Genomic DNA, 21591 nt, shown 5'->3' on the forward strand with positions numbered 1-21591 from the left:
CGAGCTAGGGAACTCCCTTAATCCCTCCTTGCAAATCCTTATAGAGTTTAATAAGGTATGGACGCTGCACTGGGTTGCCAGCAAAGGAGGTCCATATGAATTTTAAAAGGTAGTGGGGAAGAAACATGGAATGGAATCTGTAAGGCTAGGGCAGAGACTGTAGCCTTGAAAAACAAGTGTAAGAAATGTAGAATATTGCAAACTATAGCCTTGGCTGTTAAATGGTTAAGACAACACACCATAAAATTGGCAGGCCAAATAACAGAAACAAAGATAGAGTTAAAAGAAGCAAGAGAAGCCACAGAGCCCTGGAATGCTCCCACTCTCCTAGCAGGGTGGCAAGCAGGCCAGAGACCGCAAGCACAGGAACAGACTAAACCACTGGGAACAGCTGTAAAGAATCTGCAACAAAGAGAAGTGCGTCCCTTGTTATAAATACTGGTAGTCAACAACGGGCTTCAGGTACCTATATAGTGCCTGAAGAATGGGGACAGAAATGGAAGACGGTGGCCCTAGCAAAATTAAAAAATGAAACAGGGACCACCACATTGGAACCACTACCGTACGATACAAGCCAGATTCTGGTAAAACTGAAACAGAGACCTAGACTGGTGCCTGTCACAATGGGAAAAGTAAGTGCACGGGAGGGAGAAGTAGCAAATAATACTCTCACTGGATTGGTAAATCAGATAAAGGGAAAAATGGAACAATTCACAGAGCACATTAGGAGACAGGAATTGTGACTTAATCTCAGGGGAGTGAATAAAGAATTTCAAAGTGAAAAACTGAGATTGAGTGATTTAACAGCTAGAATTGATGTGTTAACACATGAAGTTGCCCAAAAACAATTAACTGTAGCATACAAGGGTGCTCCTGCAACCCATCTGGCGTGCAGACAAAAGCAACAGACACTGGGGGAACAAATTCAGGTTTCACAAGAGTAAGTAATGACCCCATCTCTCCTCTTAGAGCCAGGATAAAAACAAGGAGTGCGGGTTGCTAATTGCTTTGACCCATGGAGCCCTACTCTTTGCTCAGAGTTAATAATATAACCTTATTTCTCAAATATTTGTACACACTGGTTAAGTTTTCCTTTACATCCTTTCTCAGTTTGCTAAACTCACTGCTGCTGCTGCCTGTACTTTCAGATAACTTGATAGACTTAATCTCTCTTGGCTCAGGTATCTCTCCCTTCCTAGGCTGCTCTTCCCCCGCTTTTCCCTGCCTCTTCTCACTCCTGGTCTCCCTCTTTGTTTTAAAAGTTACAGTTTCTACAGAAAAAGAAAAGGAGGACTTGTGGCACCTTAGAGACTAACCAATTTATTAGAGCATAAGCTTTCGTGAGCTACAGCTCACTTCCTCAGATGCATATCGTGGAAACTGCAGCAGGCTTTATATATACACAGAGAATATGAAACAATACCTATTCCCACCCCACTGTCCTGCTGGTAATAGCTTATCTAAAGTGATTTCCAGCACAAATCCAGGTTTTCTCACCCTCCACCCCACCACACAATTTCACTCTCCTGCTGGTGATAGCCCATCCAAAGTGACAACTCTTTACACAATGTGCATGACAATCAAGCTGGGCTATTTCCTGCATAAATCCAGGTTCTCACATCCCCCCCACCCCCATACACACACAAACTCACTCTCCTGCTGGTAATAGCTCATCCAAACTGACCACTCTTCAAGTTAAAATCCAAGTTAAACCAGAACATCTGGGGGGGGGGGGTAGGAAAAAACAAGAGGAAACAGGCTACCTTGCATAAAAGCAACTGCAAACAAAACAAAAACAGCAAACAAGCAAAGAGAAAACAAGGTCAAACCTTTCAATAAATCCAATACATTAATTATTTCTACCCTTCAGGAATGCAACAGCTGGAAATACTCCTAACTTTCCTAAATATATGGTTGCCTAGCAACAGAAATTCCGACTCCGCTTCTAATCCTAACCACTGTCGGCTATTTGAAACATGGGCTTTCCTTATTTCCATATAGCAGAGTTTTTAAATAAAGTAATGAAAAATAAAGGAAAATGCCTGACGTTACTAAATTAATACAACAAAGGGGGGGAAATAACAATATGAATTTGTAACCAATTTTTATTAAAAGATTCAATAAAAAGATAATAACTTGCTTATTTAAATGTTTAACCCTTCTGTTTACTTGTCTGTTTTTTAAACTGCATTGCTTTAGTAACTGAAGTTTTAATGCCTTATCTTGTATAGTTATAAATAGAATTCTGGTGCCATTTGCTTTTAATTGTAAGTTTGTCCTGTACAGTATGTCACGTATGTTGTCCTGTGATGTACGTTGTGTGTGTCACATAATTACTTTTTTTTGTTTGTTTTTATTTTGTTGCAATGAAAGTCAGTTATACTTCTTTTTAATAGAAGTAGTGCCACACTATTTTAATATTGTGGTTGGGATATAAACATAATATTATTAACACCAATTATTATTTTTTGCAAAGTTCAAAAAGGTCTCAGTTTTAAAGATATGAACATATATTTCTGCCTTAACAAATAATGCAATTGCACCCCCCTCCCAAAAAAAATCTCTTTTATGAATCACAAAGTTTTGGGGTTTTTTTAATTTAAAGAAAAATTGTAAGGGGAAACCACAACATTAAGGTAAGGGTAATGTTAACAAAATGTCAATTTCTTGTTTGGGTTTTTATAAACTTGTTTTCACTTTTAAATATAGTTATAAGAATGTTTGTTTAAAAATAACAGTTTATGCATAAAGCTAACCAAACAATTTCAACAGGTTTTCATCTTTGTCTCCCAAACACAAGTGTCATGAAAGTCTAATAGCCTCCAGGTATTTGCATAGACTTGTATTTAAAATTCATTTTGGTTTCATTTTTATTCTCTTTTATGTTATGTTAAAGGAAAGGAGTGTTTATTAAAGTTTGTGCTTCTAAACAATTAGCAAAAGTGGAACTGGTATCACAAGCAAATTAACTCTAAAAAGCTTGGGTAAAAATTCTTTTACTAACTCTTTTGCTAAAACAGAGTGCTCAGCAGGGGAAAGCAATACACCCTCTCCTAGAAAATTGTAAGCATCTATTTTAGCAGTTAAACATTTTATTTAGTATAAAATATTAGTAATGCCCCACAAGTGAAAATGAACGTCTATACAACAATTGCAAAAGTATAGCTTGTGTTATAAAACACTTGGTCCCTATTACATTGTAAACAAAGTTAATCTGTGTATTAAATTTGGGTTACTGAAAACAAGAGAAATGTAAACAAGCAATCAAAACATTATGATGTTAACTAATTTAAGCTGTTTAAGGTTGCATCCCACAGACCAAAGCCACCAGAAGATACCACACCCTGAAGACACTAGAAGATATCAGTACACACGGAAGAAAACCCCAAGCATCAAGAAAAGAAAAATGAAGTGCTTTATAAATAACAGACTGGTCAAGTACACCTCAGTTTACCGTATATGGACTATTAAGTAGGCAATCAGCTAAAAACCACTAGCTGGACCATGTCTATCTGTCACTTAAACTGTATATTAAGCAAAGTGGATTCATGTGTCAGTGATTTTAAATCTTTAGCATCAAAATATGGATGAATTTGGCTACTGTGTAAAAGCAACTATTATTGTTGTACACCATTCACAGTGTGCATAACATTGCTAAACTGTTTCACCAACACACAGGTAAAAATTAACAAACTAATGGCAGCAAACAACAAGGCAAGGGAAAAAAAACAAATTGGTAAAGAAATTACGTTTTGTAGTAACTATGAATTGTGTAGGCAAATCCCGTTAGTACTCGTCACAACTTGGGGTCAGTGACACCGCATCCTAACTGAGGCAAATGTTATTCAAAACAATCTTGTTCATTGTCTGGATACCAATACTAGGACCTGACACAGCAATATTTGATAAATTGGCTACTATCCATTCAAGTTAGCTGGAAGACAGCATCTTTAGGAAAAAACTGCATCCATGTCACCTACTGGTGTGTCACAGAGCAATGCAACCAATGGGACAGAGAAGCTAGCTGTTCCTTTTTTTGCGCAGCGAAGCTTACCAGAGGGTGACAACCAGCAGTAAGGGTAACCTGTAACATGGATGGGCAGTACTGTGTAGTAACTAATTACAAGAAATTTATATATAAAGGCCTCATTTGTAATGTCACTACTACCAATTTCTGTTTCACTTCTCATATACTTAGCACTGTGGGACACATTGTAATAATGCCTAACCCAGTATTTCAAAATACTCAGCCTACGACTAATAACGATACAGGTGGTAACTGTAATTGCCCTAATAGGAGTGTGTTGCTAAGTAGCGAAGTAAAAGGGCCACACTACAACACCAGATTGGAAAAGGATTGATATGCTTGGATATGAGGTGGTGTCGTACGTACACATACAGACTATACATATATATCTATATATACTGCAAATATTTTAAAATAAAATATATAAAAAACTATAAAATATCCATATATTTTAATTATTTGGGGGTGCCCGCAAGGCTCAATCATAAAACTACATTCCTCAATCATGGTCCCGGGACTAACATTCCCTGTCCCATCATAAAGGACTAAAAACAATTGGTGCCAGAACACCCTGATACAGGGTTATAGTGTAAATGAACGCTCTGAAGATGATACAAGGAAACAATGACCCCTCTTAAAGACAAGGTCAGGATGATGAATAGAGATGTTTTCACTGAACCTACATGTACGAGGCAGAGGGGCAATATGTAACTTGTTTGTATCGCTTTATAAAAGAGGGGTCACAGGGTCCGAGTCTTTGTCCCGCCAAGGGCTGGGGAGAATGGAAAGTCTCCCCATTCACTGAGCCACATCCATTGTCACAGGCATACATGTCATAGTGTAATTGTAGACACTGATCCGGGGAGCTAGGACCATACTCCGTGGCCAATGAACCTGGCCAAGTGCCCTCGTTACAGAAACAGAGTCTGTGGTCTTTTGGGCCGTTCGATCAGAGCCTGCTGTATAGGCTAACTGGCCTGTGCATGCAGAGAGAACACACATGCAGTCACTGACTGACTACACTGTGGACCTCAATGGATGGTGCAAGAACAACTAGTAGTGGTGAACAGAACCCAGTGATCCTAACCTCTAGTCCCCTGTTCTAATCAGTAGGCTTAAGACTAGGGAGAGCTGGCCCGCTGAGTGTCCTCAGGCAAATCACTTAACGGCTCCATGCCTCAGTTTCCCCATCTGTAAAATGGGAATAACAATATTGATGTCCTTTGTAAAACACTTTGAGATCTACTGCTGAAAAGAGCTAGATAAGAGCAGGACATTATTATTATTAATTATTATTATTATTAGTCCACATTCATCCTTAAGTCTCTGATTACCATTTGCAGTTTCTGCTGCATATCTTCTCATGTGAAAAAGATCTTCATGCACCCAATCAGTTCCACGCTTCCCATTTCTTCCTCAAGCTCAGAGATGTCTCAATGTCACTGTCTTTCTATTAAAAATTTGCGCTTTAACATCTGCAGCCTCTGCCCGTTGGAACCAAAGTCTCCTGGTGCTTCACTGAACAGTTTATCCTTGTATACAATATTTTCTGGTTTGCATAAGACACCCTATTGCAGTCTTAGGATGCCTATGATAGACCAAATAGCCAATTAAATAAGCTGCAATTAAGTTATCTGCTCCTTTCCTAGATTTCTTCACTTTTACTTTTAACCAGCTATGTCCTAAAAGGGTGAGTGGAGTGGACCTTTGGCAACTTGCTCACCCTAATCTCCGTGACCTTGATGAATGTGCCCTTTGATAATGTGGTTACCAGCCTCTTATCACTGTTTGCAGAGCAGTCTCACCCTATGCCAGCTGATAACGGTACCTACCACAGGCTTTTCCCCCCACACTTTCTATTTCGTTTCATAATTGTTCTTTGCCTCTTAGCCACGTCTAAAAATAAAGGACTCAGTAGACTTACGATAAAATATTAAAAGGACTAAATTAAGACAGCCTGGCCAAACTGCAGAACATGGGTTTCAGGTGGAGGTTCTCATAAGTTTAAGAGAAGCTGCAAAACACTAAGATACCAGGACAGTACAAGGGGTGTAATTAGAAATGTGATAAAATTAAAAGGAAAATTTAAGATGGATATTAGGAATAATGGCCCCATTGGCTCTGGAACAAACTCCCCAAGAAAGTAGAGGAAGGAATGTCTCATCATTTGGAATCTCTAAACTGAGAGTGCAGAATGGATTGCGGGACACAATGCAGATTCTGTTTACCAGTCTGTTCTGCAGTGCAGCCTCTAGGACAGTGTTTCCCAGCCTGTGTGGCTGCCCCTCCATGAGATCAAGGATACTGCAACAAGATGTAGGAAAGGTACCCACCCACTCCTACCACCAATGTTTTGCTCCACTGCCATATCCTCTAAGGCAGAGCTGCTGAAACATACTAGCTGATCCCTATTGCAGCTGGGGCTTTGCTAGACATCTAGTAGGGTGGCAGCAAGAAGAAGGCTTGCGGAAATGAAATAATACTCTTCATGAAGTATTAAATCCATGGTCCAGGTGGAGAAGCCCCTGCAGGGGTAAGCCAATGGGGTAGCTGCCAGTATGGAGGTCAGGGAGTTGAGGGTAGCAAGGGCCTTGGAAACCTGGACTCAGGGGAACATAGGGGGTGAACATATAGGAAGACCCTGCCTACAGCAGCAGCTACCTGCAGCCCCCATTAGTGGCTGCAGGGGAAGGAACCCCAGTCCTCGCTCTGGAGCCTGCAGCTGGGGATGGGATGTTGACTGCTAGGCCCTGCTTTTTAAGGGGGGTTCCCAGGAGCGCAGGGAACCTCAGCTCAGTGGGACAGGGCCCGGCCTACGAGAAGCCAAGCTGGGCCCGGAGCAGGAGTGGTCAGCGCCACAGCAGTGCCTCGCCATCCCTGTTGCCCCCAAGCCAAAGGGGGGAAGGCACAGGGGAGCTGGCAGTTTGCAGAGCAGCCCCCGGGGAACCAGAGGGAGGTGGAGTGTGGGGGGGAGGAAATCTGGGATGCAGCCAGGAGGCGCTGGAGGTAGGACAGCAGTAGGAGTGCAGTTCCCGCAGGGTGTCCAGAGGGGGCGCTGTCGTGCAACAGGCTCCGCAAGGCCTTGCGTGACGGGCGGTGGCTGGGCAGCGCATGCGCTCTTCCCCCTTTCTCCTCCGTGGCTGATGCAATTCTCCAGGCTGGGTGCGGGCGGTAAGTCGAGCTGGCAGCAGCTCGGGTGGGCGGTTGCAATCCAGCAGGGAACCAATCACAGGCCGGGGGCGCTGACGCAGTTGCCCGGATGTTGCGGGACGGCCCCGCCCACTCTCCCCTTGCGACAGCCTGAGCCCTGTCAGGTCAATGGGAGTTGGCCGCGGGCGCGCGCCTCGCAGGCTCGTGTGGGTCTCGCGCCGGGTGGGCGGTTTAACCGTCGCTCTCGCGGCTCCGACGCCATTTTGCTCTCGCTCCTTTAGGCGAGGCGGCCGGCCGGGCTGGCCTGGGTCCGTTGGCGGGCTGGGCTCTATGGTGCCGCCGCGGGCCTGAGGGGACTGCCGGCCCGCTGCACTATGGAGCCCTGCCCGAGAGGAGACTGCAACGCCGCTAGGAGATCCCGAGCTTCCGCAGGCAGCAGCTGGATTCCGGCGCCGGAGAAGCGGCCGGGCCGCAGGGAGCGCTGAGGAGCCCCGCTATGGAGCCGAGGAAGCGGGAGCAGGCGAGCCCCGGGCTCGGCCAGGCCAGCTCCCGGTTAGGACTCACCTGGCTGAAGCTCGGCCCCTGTCCCCCGGCTCCTGACGTCGCGGCCCAGCCCCAGCTCAGCGCCCCCTTCTCCTGGCTGCGGCTCTTCTCGCAGCTGCTTTCCCCGCTGCCCGGTCTCCTCCAGCGGCTGCTGCCCGGCCAGGGGCTGAGCAGCGCCCTGTGCCCCGCGGCGGGGGAGCCTCCCGCGGGGGCATCTCAGGCCGCGAATCTTCTGCTGCTGTCCGAGGCCAGCGCCTCACTGAGTTGGGCCGACGGGCATCTGCACGGCGCCCCGGAGATGCGCCGGAAGAGTAGCCTGGAGCCTGCCCAGCCGCTGTGGGGAGCTGGGCTGGTGCGGAGCGGCCTGGCCCCGCTCAGCGTCCGGCAAGTGGACCTGGTCTCCTACATGCTGGGCCCCGGCGGCAGTCTGGGGTCCGGCTACGGCCAAGCCTGCTGCACCGACAAAAGCCACCTGCCCCAGCCCTTGAGCGCCGAGCTCCCCGCGGACGGCTGGCGGGGACCCCCATCGCGGGAGGGGCTGCCAGAAATCCAGCACCTCCGCACCAAGCGCTTGGAGTTTCTCCAGCAGCAGCAACTGGCGACTAATTGCTTGGCCGTGCCTGACCCGGACCATGGCTACCACAGCCTGGAGGAGGAACAGCAACACAGGGGTAACAGCCAAGAGGCTGGGATGCTGAGAGGCCCTGAGGAACTGCCTGAGCACAGCATAGTGGGGCAAGCTGGAGACAGCCCCCTAGAACAGGAAGTATGGCGTCCTGAGAAGGAGGCAACTGAGGAAGCGCCCGTCTCGGAAGAGGATGAAGATGAGGATTCTGATCTAGAGCAAGACCTGCCAGTGTCGTCCAGGCCTGCCTGTGCTAACAAACTGATAGACTACATTATCAGGGGCAGTTCCAGTGGAGAGGAAAGTTCAGAGGGTGAGGAAGACTGGGATGGGGATGATGATGGGTTTGATAGCGAGGGGTCCCTCTCAGATTCAGACTCAACTAGCCAGGATAGTGAGAGCCAGCACCTCTGGAACTCCTTCTGCAGTTTGGATCCTTACAATCCTCAGAACTTTACAGCTGCTATTCGAACTGCTGTTAATAATTCAGAGAAGGTTTTGTCTGGTGAGTCATATGTAGAGGAGGATTCTTCATGGGCTGAAAGCCTTCCTGGCTCTCCTGCCCTCAGTTCTGAAGAGGATGATGAATGGGAGTGTAATAGTGCAGATGAGGAAGATAATTTGAAACTTTGGAACTCATTCTGTAACTCAGATGATCCCTATAACCCCTTCAATTTCAAGGCACCATTTCAAACTGCAAAAAAGAAAGGGAAGCGTGACTTAGAAGGAGCATCAGGGCTGTGTATGGTCAGCTCTCAGTGCAATCTCTTATTCACCTGTCAGGTGCAGCTGCTGGAGAACCATAACTGTGGGGGTTCAGATATTGTGCAGCATGGCATTCTTTTTGGAGAGAAACATACAAGTACCAAGAGAAAAAAGGTATATTTCATATTCATGTACTTATGTACTGGTATTGTGGTACAGTTGAACCTTAAAGTTAAGAACACCTTTGGAGTGGAGGTTATTCATAGGTTATTCATAACTCTGAAATGTTCATACCTCTGAACAAAACGTTATTCTTTCAAAAGTTTACAACTGAACGTTGACTTAATACAGCTTTGAAACTTTACTATGCTGAAGAAAAATGGTGCTTTTACATCTTAATTTAATGAACAAGCACAAAGTGTTCTTACCTTGTCAAATCTTTTTTAAACTTTCCCTTTATTTTGTTACTAGCTTCTGTGTAACACAGTACTGTACTGTATATGCTTTTTTGGTCTCTGCTGCTGCCTGATTGTGTACTTCCGGTTCCAAATGAGGTGTGTGGTTGAGCAGTCAGTTGGTGTTCCTAACTGAGGTTCTGCTTTAGTGCCTAGGCACCTCACTCAGGATCAGGGGTCCATTGCTTAGGACAATAGGTGAACACATAAGGAGATATTCTGGCCCTTTGAAGTCATTGGTGGCAGGACTTTTACCCATAGCAAGAGATGATCCCTCCCCCCAACAAGCTTAGAAGCTAATTGTTCAATTAATATTTGAGTGTACATTACTGTTTGCCATTTTATCAAAAACTTGATGTGTTGGTATGATGTGAGTTAACAAAGTTTTGTTTCCGTAATCCTCTGAGTTCTGGAATTTAACTTTCATTTTAAAGCAGGGTTTCCTTGTACTTTCTGCTTTCTGACACTGTCTACTGTTTTTTTTTTTATTTTTCTCCTGGCAGTATCTGGAAGCATTAAGGATTTAGTAAAGATTCCTTGTTTTCTTTTAATCTTAACAAAAAAATTAATGTGACATACAAATGTTTGTATTTGTGTCAGGCCCTTATTTGCATTTTATAAATTACCCAGAAATTATTTCTTCAGATTGTAGCCAAGTTACTTTTAGACTAGTTTGTGTAAGAGCACATAGTCATTTTAATCATACTTCTCGTGCAGTGAGAGGAAACTGTTTAATACTATAAAAAGAAAAGGAGTACTTGTGGCACCTTAGAGACTAACCAATTTATTTGAGCATAAGCTTTTGTGAGCTACAGCTCACTTCATCGGATACATTCAGTGGAAAATACAGTGGGGAGATTTATAAACACAAAGAACATGAAACAATGGGTGTTAGCATACACACTGTAATGAGAATGATCAGGTAAGGTGAGCTATTACCAGCAAGGGGGGGGAGGAAGTACCTTTTTTCTTAACACTTGGTAACAGAAGTCAAGAACTTAGTTCTTATAGAGACTTTCCAAACAGTCTGAGTCTTTTAAAAATGCATCATAACACTTCTATTGAGTTTAAATGATAGCAACAATTCTTACTAGTGAGATTGAAGTATTCTTATAGTAATCCAAGGAATTAGTTAAAATATTTTAACACGATACTTCTAAATACAAATAGACAAGTATGGAGATCTGTGTATGGGTTCACTGGTTTTGCTACCAAGTCTCTGAGGAGTTGGCTTGCTAGATGGATGTTGATCTTGTGTACTAGGATTTAGCTTAAATAGCTGTCTAAAAAGTTAACCATTACTTTTAGGCTACTATAGATTGAGTCCCTTTACAAGCATATTGTAAAATGGTGTCAAATTTTGCAAACACCATATAAGGGTTTGTAAGATTGAGTTCCATAATACTGTAACAGCTTATCAAAATAGATGGAACAAGTAAAATCTGTTTTTGTAGTGGTCATAGTGTATGGCCATTTTGTGATTACTTTGAGAGCCTGGCTTGGGGGCATTCTGATTTTCAAGGCTTGTGCCCTGCAGCTTTATGAACAGCCCAATTTCCCAGTCCTTCACCTGTCATTCCAAGTACCTTTTCTTCCAGACATGATCTGATCAGATTGTGATTTGAAGTAGTTTGCCAGCTTTTCCTTATAGGAGAAAGGAGAGCATTTCCCTTATGAGCACCTCCCTGAGGTTTGACTAGGGAGAACTACATCTCCAATCTTCTCTCCCTCACCATCTTATGATGGTTGTATTTTTAACTTCTGCTAGGTCAGGGAGTGGCATTTTGTACTTCCTGACTCACCTAGCATCAGGTGCTACTGCTTTTCTTATTTTAGTTTGTTTTTAACATCTCTACTTTAAAATCTTTATTTTAGAAATTATATTTCTATTCTTAGGTTTTTCCCCTGACAATAGCAGAATTTTTGCAACAGCAAACTTGCTGGGAGATGGGAGCTTGAGGTTGATAGTTTTCTTTGGATGCTGTTGACCCCACCCTTTCCTGCTACTGGGATGGAATATATAAACTATGGCTGTTTGAGCCTAAAACTATATGTATATCTAAGTTAGCCTTTACCATGATTATGGGAATTTAGCATTTCCGCTATTTAGCAGAAAGTAGCTCGACCTGTGTCCTTTTCTAGTATACTTTTGAAGATGAAGCGAAGGATTAGAGGGCCTATAGCACATAACTGCTCTCTTATCAGATTGAGTCCTATTCCTTTAAAAGAGTAGAGCCATCTAGATCAGCCTTCGCATTTTCTGAGCCATAGCTCAAAGGTGAGTTTGAAGGAGCGCCCCCTAATGATATGTCAGCACTCGAATAAAAGACCCAAGGCAGGGCTGTGGCTTACTGTGGCTTGGCGGGGGTCATCTCGGGTCCCAAAGCTCTGGCTCCTGTCTGAGCCTGAAGGCTTACATAGCAATTTGACAGTCAGCTGACCTGGGGCAGGCACTAATGAATTGCTGTGAAGATGAACTTCCCTACAGTCACTTGGGGGTACATGTGTATATGTCAAAAGTCCAGCTCTTAGGATTTCACTGTAAAGTCCCACTTCATAATTTGAAACTCTTCAAATTAGGTGTAACTGCATTTTAAAAATATTAGCTGAGTTGTAGCAGCAAATTAACATTAAAAACTTAATGCAAATTTAACACTGAATAGCTTTTCATTCTGTTTTGTGGAAACAGTGAAGACATGAGACTGAAAAAAGATTCTAGAAAGTGACTCATTTTAGAAGCAACCATTTCGTGCGAAGTGCACTTCGTGTAATGTTGAAAGTATACTTAACACTTTATAATGGACAGTATATTAGACAAAGATCGGAATCCTCACCTGAAGGGTTTAGTTTTAAAGAGTATGCACGTATACTACATAGCGCATACACATACAAAGTGGCTAGTGGATATTGCAGCTGGAATGTTTTCATATAGTAGCAACTTTTAGTTTAATGTCAGTGTAGTTATGTGCAAATTAACTCCAAGTAGATATTTACTTTCTGTTCTTCGATTATACTTTATTTTTTTGGCTTTGTGTAGGCATTCTAAAGAGCCACATAGTGCACTTATATAAAGGTTCCTGTACTTATTCTTTTATCTTCAGTATCTTGCTGCATGTCAGATGAAGGCTTTTAAAAATAAAAGGAGTACTTGTGGCACCTTAGAGACTAACCAATTTATTTGAGCATGAGCTTTCGTGAGCTACAACTCACTTCATCGGATGCATCCGATGAAGTAGCATGAGCTTTCGTGAGCTACAGCTCACTTCATTGGATGCATCCGATGAAGTGAGCTGTAGCTCACGAAAGCTCATCGGATGCATCCGATGAAGTGAGCTGTAGCTCACGAAAGCTCATGCTCAAATAAATTGGTTAGTCTCTAAGGTGCCACAAGTACTCCTTTTCTTTTAGCGAATACAGACTAACACGGCTGTTACTCTGAAACCTGCTTTTAAAAATGTTGTTGGAGTGCATGAAACTTGAATTTTTAGGACCACCTTACCTATTTCACTTGTTTGCAGTGGTAATTTAGATATAGTAATTTTCAAACAATTTTCAAACCCTTTACGTAATCCTTCCTAGTAACACAGTGAATGAACAATGATCTGTATGCAATATCTAGCTTGATATTACAAAAGTTGATAATTGTACCCAAGGGCGTGTCGTAGACTGATGTAAAGGGGATGAAATTAGTAGGCCACAAAGGGACAGGCTGATGTAACTATCCAGTTTATTTGAAAGCAGATATTTAATTAGGTATGGCTGATCTATTACCCAAAGATTGCTAAAAAGTGCCAGAGGGTTTTAGACAAATCACCTTGTGCAAATTGTGCAAATCACCTTGAATAATTTAACATACAACATTGTGTTCATTTTCCTGTTCAGGTTTTAAAAACTTGAAGACCCTTTAATTTATAGGGGAACAGGGTATCTGTTAACACACTGTGTTGAATTAACTAAAGATTTGACTTCCAATGGGGAATTAAAGCTAAAACGGAGTTTTCTGGACTAGTTTTAAGACTATGATGACTCTTTTTGATCAGTCATTGTATGATCCCTTTGATAAATAGCCCAGTAGGTCACTACATAGAAGCTTTATCTTCCTCACTGCCAGTGCTCAAAGTGTACACAGGTGTGGGGTGAGGGTGGCAGTGGTAACTGAAACCTCCTGGAAGTAGCCTTGAGGAAGTGTAAAACTAAGGCTTGTGCACACTGGGGATTTCAATCTTTGGCACCACCGGAGTAAATGCCCAGTGTAAGGCAAAGCTGCAGCCTGCACCAGTGTGCTTTACTCCTGTTTCAAGCAGGGATAAGAACACAAGTGCATATAGCCTCTTTGCCTGTTTGAACTGGGATAACTCCGTAGTGTAGCTATGCTGGAGGCTGTCACTGATGGCTGTTCCTGGTACGAAGTATGTAATTTTAAGAGGTACAAAAAATTATTCTAGGCAATTTCTGCATTTACATTACTTTAACTTGCAATTGACAAAAAGCTGGATGACTTTGAGGTTGCAAATGAAGTGCTTCTTGGATGACTGAGGTTGCAAATAAAGTGCTTCTTGGCTGAGTGGCTAGCTTTAAAAAAAAAATTAAGCAAGTTTATACAGCTTAAGTTAAACTTCTGACAGACTCACATTGCCCCTCTTGTGGTTTTATTTGAGTACAGAATCCATTTGCATTGGAAATGCCTTTGTCTAGATGTTGGCATCAGAGGTTTTGCCTTTTTGTTAAATTATAGAAGCTCTTTTCCTCTTGAAGGATTCCATAGTAGCTATGTCAGTCATACATTTTGGGGGGACGGAGGGGGAGGAGAGAGATGCAAAGAACAGCTTCTCAGTGAGAATGTTTTGCAGAGTATAAGGGCCTGTCTACACTTACAGCACTGCAGTGACACAGCTGCGGCGCCTAGAGCTTCTCCCATTGGCATAGGTACTGCACCCGCCTGAGAGGTGGTAACTAAGTCCATGGGAGAAGCCCTTCCATTATTGTAGCATTGTCTGCATTGGGAGTTAGGTCGGTATAACTGTTTCACTTGGGGATGTGGATTTGCAACACCTGAGTAATATAGTTATACTGACATAAGTTTGTAGTGTAGATCAGGGCTGATTGTTCAAAGTGGAGTGTTTCCAAGAAATTGGAATTAATACACTTGTTCTGAACATTGCTATGGGATCTTTAATGACAAATAGTCAGTGCTTCAGGTTTAAATTGCATCTGAAAGACTGACCATAGCAAAACGAAGAGGTACATAATTAGATACTGTATGCTGAGTTTAAAGTACAGTATGGCATTCATTTTAGCCTATTAATAGCTAAGATCAGAAGGATAATACAGTAGTTAAATCTTTAAAATAGTATTTGGCTAGGTGGTGAGCTAATACTGTGATTCGAAATATTTTGTTTGAATTTTAAATATAATGAAAATGTTGTATAATCATTATGGAAGGGGACACTGCCTCTGTTTTAGTAGCATGCCTGTCAAAGGTTTGGTCATAGCTTTAAAGATATACTTATTTGCTGCATCATGAAGCTTAGGGTTGTGACATTTGAAAATACCATTACTGTAATTTCAAAACTCTGTTCGTGGTATTTAAATAGACATGCTGAATTTGCTGAGAGTCCTAAATAACTGATCTGTGTTCTCCTAGCCATGTAGCAATAAGAGTGCCGCTTCCTTAAGTTTAAAAACTGTATGACATCCTCTTCTCTATATTGATGTGGGGCTTCTTGTTTACACTTTAGTACCCATACAGTCTATTCAGAACAGTACACAACTTAAGTAACCTTCAGGAACTAAGTTATCCTGTTTTTACCTTTGTAAAGAGAAACTAAAATACACCGATTTAAAAACAGGCTTGTGTTGTCATAGTCCAATGTTAGTGTAAAGACCACGCTGCACAAGTCAGTCAACATTGAATTATGTTTTCAGTAGGTTTTTTGGAACAGTTCTTAATTTAAGAGCCCTCATGGCAAAATATGGTAACAGTAACTGCAAATACTAATTAAGAATGAGATTGCTTTGCGTAAATGATTGTCCAGTGCTTTAATACAGTGGCTCTCAACCAGGGGTCCGGAGCGCCCTGGGGGCCCACAAGCAGGTTTCAGGGGGGTCCGCCAAGTAGGGCCACCATTAAACTTGCTGGGGCCGAGGGTAGAAAGCCAAAGCCCCACCACAAGGAGCTGAAGCCAAAACCTGAGCAACTTAGCTTTACGGGCCCCGGGTGGCATGGGGCCCTGATCAGTTGCCCTGCTTGCTACCCCCTAATGCTGGTCCTGGTTTTTATATGCAGAAAAACAGTTGTGGCACATATGGGCCATGGAGGTTTTTATAGCATGTTGGGGGGAGGGCCTCAGAAAAAGGTGGAGTGCTCCTGCTTTAATAAATATCTTATCTCTTATAGGTAACATTCCTTGAAGAAGTTACTGAGTATTATGTAAGCAGTGAAGAAGATCGGAAAGGACCCTGGGAAGAACTTGCACGGGATGGATGCAGGTTCCAGAAACGAATTCAAGAAACAGAAGATGCTATTGGATACTGCTTAACCATAGAACATAGACAGAGGATATTTAATAGACTCCAGGAAATATACACCCCTACCCAGATATAACACGACCCAATATAACATGAATTCAGATATAGCGCAGTAAAGCAGCGCTCTGGAGGGCAGGGCTGCGCACTCTGGCGGATCGGCACGTCCGCGTGTCTGGCTCTGACATGCAGCTCTGAGTGGCGTGTTAAGGCGGCCGGGCCGGGGCCGAGGGGTTGGATAAGGGGCAGAGGGTCTCGGGGGGCGGTCAGGGGACAGGGAGATGCGGGGGAGGTTGGATGGTTCGGAGGTTCTGGGGGCAGGGCGGTCAGGGGATGGGGAATAGGGGCATTGGATAGGGCATGGAGTCCCGGGGGGCCTGTCAGGGGCAGAGGTGTGGATGGGGGTGGGGCAGTCGGGACAGGGAGCAGGGGGGTTGGGTGAGGCTGGGGTCCTGGGGGTGATTAGAGACGGGGGGTTTCTGGAGGGGGCGATTGGGGACAAGGAGCAGGGGGGCTTAGATAGGGGTTGGGGTCTTGGGGGGGTTCTCTGGAGGGGTCAATCAGGGGACAAGGAGCGGGGGCTTGGATGGGTCGGGGGTTCTGAGGGGCCAGTCGGGGTGGGAAGTGACTATTAATAATGGAAATGCTCGAGGCCAAAGCAAGTTTGATATAATGCAGTTTCGCCTATAATGCGGTAAGATTTTTTGGCTTCTGAGGACCGCATTATATCTGGGTAGAGGTGTACTACAAAAGGTTTGATGTTTTCTAGCCCCCTAAATTTGGTAGCCCTGCTACCCTACTGTTCCTATAACAGGGAGCTAAGCATAACTTTAATACTGCTTCCAAATTTAATGTTCAGCCAATAAAATATACCTAATTATGTCCAGTTTTGACATGGAAACAAAAAATACCTTGGTCAACTTGAAGAATAAGAGTGGTGTAATTGTATTGCTCTGAAAGCGGTTTGTATCTCAACTGTTCAGGTAAAATCCAGTCCATAAATGCCTTTTGTACACACTGTCCGTCGCTACAACCGATTGGATGGTTTAGTGAGGTCCTCGGATCGGCCCTGCTAGGGTCGGTCATGGCTATGGTGGAGTACCGAGAAGATGGTCAAACTTGACTATCTAGGGGAAGTAAAAGTTGTAACAAGGTTTCCATAGGTGAACTTAATGAAGGGTCATTAATGGGGTGCGTGGGGAGCGACAGGACCGGGGTGGGCAACTGACCCTGGACCGGGGGGGTGGAACTCAATGCAGGTGTGTGGCCGGGATGGTGCACGAGGGGAGGGAAAAAGTCAGTGGCCCCAGTCATGTCCACCTCCCAGTCATGCTGGGAACAGAGTGAAACCCTGGATCCCTGGGAGAGGGCAAGGCCACAGCAGCACTTTCTCAGCGGGCCTTCTGGGACGATGCCCCCTGAGGTCACGCAGAGCTGGCTGGTGGGTGCCGGGCAGCACTCCGTATGCCGTCCATCACTGCCTGCCTACCCCATAGGTCGGAAGCGGCAAGGGAGAGCACCCCAGAGGGATTGGAGCAGTTTCCCTCAACCAGGAGCCGGGTACCTAGCGCGCTCTGTGAGCTTTGCAGCCCAGGGAAGGCGGTGGTTCAAAGACTTGTGTGGCACATGCCACCCACCCCTATCCCCCCCCAGTCCATGGGAAGCCCAGGAGGGAGAAGGGATACCCTGCTTCCCTCTCTGCTGTGTCTCTGTGTGCCTCTGTCTGCCATATGTAGGAGAAGAGTGGCTATTAAGTTGGAATTTTGCACTTTTGAAAAAACAAGAATCTGAAATATTTATAGGGTTCAAAACCCAATGATTACAGTTCTGATTTAAAGTTTGAATTGGTAGTTGCTGCAGTTCAGTTGTCTTTTTCTCAACTTCTTTTTTTATTTTTCCTGCTAATTGTATTAGTTAACAGTGCTTGGTCTCCTTCTCAAGAATTCAGTTTTGCTTATCAGGTTTTTTCGTTGTTACATAACACCTTCGATAATGTATGTATTTAAATATTTTGAACTAAAGCTGGATTTCAGGAGAGCTGAAAACTACCAGTGCTGCTGTTCTTGTGTTTTCTAAATATAAAATTCTTGCCTGGTACTTATCAAAGCTAGTTGTGCAGTAGGTCCGGGTTCTTTCAGAGCTCTGGAAAGCTCTGTTACCCTGATCAGCATATGCAACATGTAGTACATGTACTGATGTTGAGGGTGACAGTCTGAGCCTAGACTGTATCATGGGCAGGCATCTGCCGGTTATGCTTTAGTTTTCACTTTAACAGCTTGTGGCAGTTGACCTGCAAAGGACAGTGAAAAGTGCAATTCTACATCAGGTTCTTGGCCTTTTGAACCAACTCGTCAAGCTCTAAAGCTACATCCAAGTACACACGTTCTTTACAGAAAACAAGTATTAATACCACCCTGCCTCAGCACCTCCAATTAACGGATAGTATAAAACCATATACATGGAAACTGACAGTTAAGATGTCTCCAATTGAAGAAAAATGCATTCTTTAGTCACGTTCTAAGTTTACGATCTCAATCGGAAGCTATTTATTCTTTTAAACTAGTAGTAATCTTTCTTTATTTGAATGAAGTTGAATATTGCTCAAAAAGACAGTAAGATATACTGTCTTCCTGTAAAATTAAAGGTCTACTTTATTGTAGAGCTTGTCTGATAAACTTGAATAGCCATAAAATTGGCTATACAGAAACTATACACCAACCTTGTTCGGAGTTTTTTTAATCCCTATTAAGCAAGCATGAATTGGATTGCCTTTTCCTGCAAATTGTCTTAAATTAGTGTGTCCTGGTGAAATCCTCTGGAATCTTTTTTGGCATTTCAGCTTCTAGCAATTTAAGAAATGATCTCAGGTCAAATTTAAACCCAAAATTGGGTTATGTAAAAACTTACAAAACATAAAGCTAGTAGAACTGCTTCCATGATTTAAAAAAAAAAATTCCAATGGCAACAACTCTTAAACCACCAGTTTCCCTACAGTGCTTGCAAGCCAAACTGTGTGATAGTGAGAGGAAGGATGGTCTTGTGGTTAAAGCACACGAGATCCCATTCTTTTCTCAGCTCTGCCAGTCTCCCTCTAGGTTCGGACAAGTCACTTTTTTGCCTTTATTTCTCTGTAAAATTAAGAATGCTCCCTTGCCTCAAAGGGTTGTGTGAGGTTTTAATTCATTAGTATTTGTTAGTGTTGTGAGATCATGTGAAAGACAGCATTATAGGAATATAAATATTGACTCAATGGGGAAAGAACTAGAAAGGAGCTCAAAAGTGAAGCTGACTAGTGAGTGGGTTTTCATTGTCCCTAATTAAGTAAAATTAGACTAAAATTCTGTCAGTTTTTAATGTAAGGAATCTGCTTAATTTTCAACCTGACAGCATCTCAATCTTTTCCATACATCTTCTTCATAGCAATAAACATAGTTTTCATTGAGGTACATATCTGCATAGGTAAGCACTTCGAACTAAATTGCTGTCCCCTTCAAAGCATTAGGTGCAAAATGAAAAGAGGGGGATTCTGGCACTAACCTCTCAGCCATAGAAATCCAAAAATAAAATCCCTAAACAAAAGCAAACCAATTTTAGTTATCTATTCTCTTTCCTTTCTCTACAACATATCTTAAAATAGTAATGAAGGATATGGAAGGCTGTTTTTTGTATGTATAAGTGTTTCACTAAAGAGCACCTGTTAATTTTGAACTTTAAATCAAAGCTGTAATTATCAGATTTTATTTTTATATAATTTTAGAGAGGTGAAGTTAGAAGCCTGACAACCTTCTAAATTGGATTTATACAGATTTTAATTGATTTGATTGTATCCAATTTGTTGGGTTTTTATATCTAATGTTATATTTCTGTATATAATAAAATTTATTCAGAACTAATGTGTAAATTGAAATAAAGATATTTGCAAGATAGTGCCAAGTTGTTTGTCTTTGAAGGGTATTACATGAGGTATGAGGGGTGGAACTGCAAACAGAGTCTGCTAAACATCTATATGTAACTTGTACCCTTGTTTCAGACAGTAGCTGTGGTCCAGTAAAAACTATAAATGTGTATAGAATTTTGATGTGCAGCTGTTGTAAGAGAGAAATACGGTGCTTTGTTTTCCTTTAACAAGCTTGTTTTATTTGATATGTGAGCAGTTTTGTGCTGTTATTTCTTAAACTAAGCTGCTATGGGCTTGATCAGAGGTTGGAGAGATCTTAAGGAAAACAAATTGATGTAAAAGTGACATTGGTGATTCAGAAGTTGTCACTCTTCACTCTGACCCAATAGCTCTGCGTGGTGGTAAGGGATACTCTGTAGCTGAAATGTCTACCTTTTGGCCAAAATATAAAGTTTAGGGTCCAGGCTACATGCAGTCAAGATCTTGTGTCCCTTTTTGGAACAGTAGGGTTTTAATCTTGATCAGATTTCTATTTGGATAATACATTTTGTCTGCTGAAATTCCCCTTGTAGTTGACACTGGATGTAGTATACATACATACTTCTCTTGTCAAGATATGTAGTATTATGCTGTTAAACAGCTGTTGTGTTTTAATAGTGAAGTGAATATATATAAAGTATCTCATGTTTCAGAGAAACAGCCATGTTAGTCTGTATTCGCAAAAAGAAAAGGAGTACTTGTGGCACCTTAGAGACTAACCAATTTATTTGAGCATAAGCTTATGCTCAAATAAATTGGTTAGTCTATAAAGTATCTCGGGATCTTCCAAAAAAGACTTGCTCTCCCCCCCCCTCCTTCCATGGAATTTATTACTTGTTTTGTTTCATGAGCTAAACATCTAATGCTGCTTTAAATTAGAATCACTTATGTTTTCCATGTGTTGCTTTCTGGCATCACTGTCTAAATTTTTCATTTTCTTCTGTATGTGTTTCAACAGCTGTAATAGACCATGAATGTGTGGTGATTGGTACAGAACAGCAGGCGCACAGATCCAGAGGGTGGCTAAATTCAGTGGAGACCTAATCCATGGTAGTACCAGCCCATGTCACTGATTTGTTTTTATGCAAACCTGCTCATGATTCCAAATTTCTTGTAGATCAAGGAAAAATATTTTGTTACACATAAAATGGGAGCGAGTTGACAATGTTATGAAAATGTATTTGGGGGGGAAGGGAGGAAAGGAGCATGATGCACCACAATGAAATGCTATATTCAAATATACAATATGCTTTTTAGGTAAGTGTTTATGAAGGTGGCAGTGCAAAAATCACAACTGTACAACAGCTGTTTTCTTAAAAGGGCAACAGAGGTCACTGTTGGCAGCAGAATAGAATGCACAAAATCAGGTGATGCAACTACGGTGTAAATCATGCATCAGATTTGGGATTTCTACTATTTAGTGAATGGAAGCGTTCTTAAGTCAATTGAATTAAGAGGTTCCCATCTTGAATATAGAATGCACAATTGGTCAATATAGCATAGGAAGGATCAAATTGTTTTAAAGAAGCAACATCATAGGATGCTAAAGATAATAGGTCTGAAAAATTTGCTGAGAGGAGTGGCTTAAAAAAAAAGTTGGGTTTATGCTAATTAGTAAAATAAA

General features: G+C 42.5%; 1 protein-coding gene across 1 annotated transcript; it reads left to right on the forward strand.

Annotated features, from left to right (window-relative positions):
• Positions 1–7231: 7231 nt before the first annotated feature.
• Positions 7232–16278, forward strand: PPP1R15B (protein phosphatase 1 regulatory subunit 15B). The gene is made up of 2 exons (XM_084611246.1): positions 7232–9224; positions 15903–16278. The coding sequence occupies exons 1-2, from the start codon at positions 7674–7676 to the stop codon at positions 16107–16109; spliced, it is 1758 nt and encodes a 585-aa protein (XP_084467372.1). The 5' UTR covers positions 7232–7673; the 3' UTR covers positions 16110–16278.
• The last annotated feature ends 5313 nt before the right edge of the window (positions 16279–21591 follow it).

Source organism: Lepidochelys olivacea (genome assembly GCF_965140295.1).
Source record: "Lepidochelys olivacea isolate rLepOli2 genome assembly, chromosome: 21".
NCBI classification, from domain to species: Eukaryota; Metazoa; Chordata; order Testudines; family Cheloniidae; genus Lepidochelys; species Lepidochelys olivacea.

What these genes read in the sequence shown, in the direction of transcription:
- PPP1R15B (XM_084611246.1), top strand. Translation starts at nt 7,674, where the DNA reads ATGGAGCCGAGGAAGCGGGAGCAGGCGAGCCCCGGGCTCGGCCAGGCC. An exon ending in CAAGTACCAAGAGAAAAAAG is followed by an intron (nt 9,225 to 15,902) that starts GTATATTTCATA and finishes TATCTCTTATAG; the next exon opens with GTAACATTCCTTGAAGAAGT.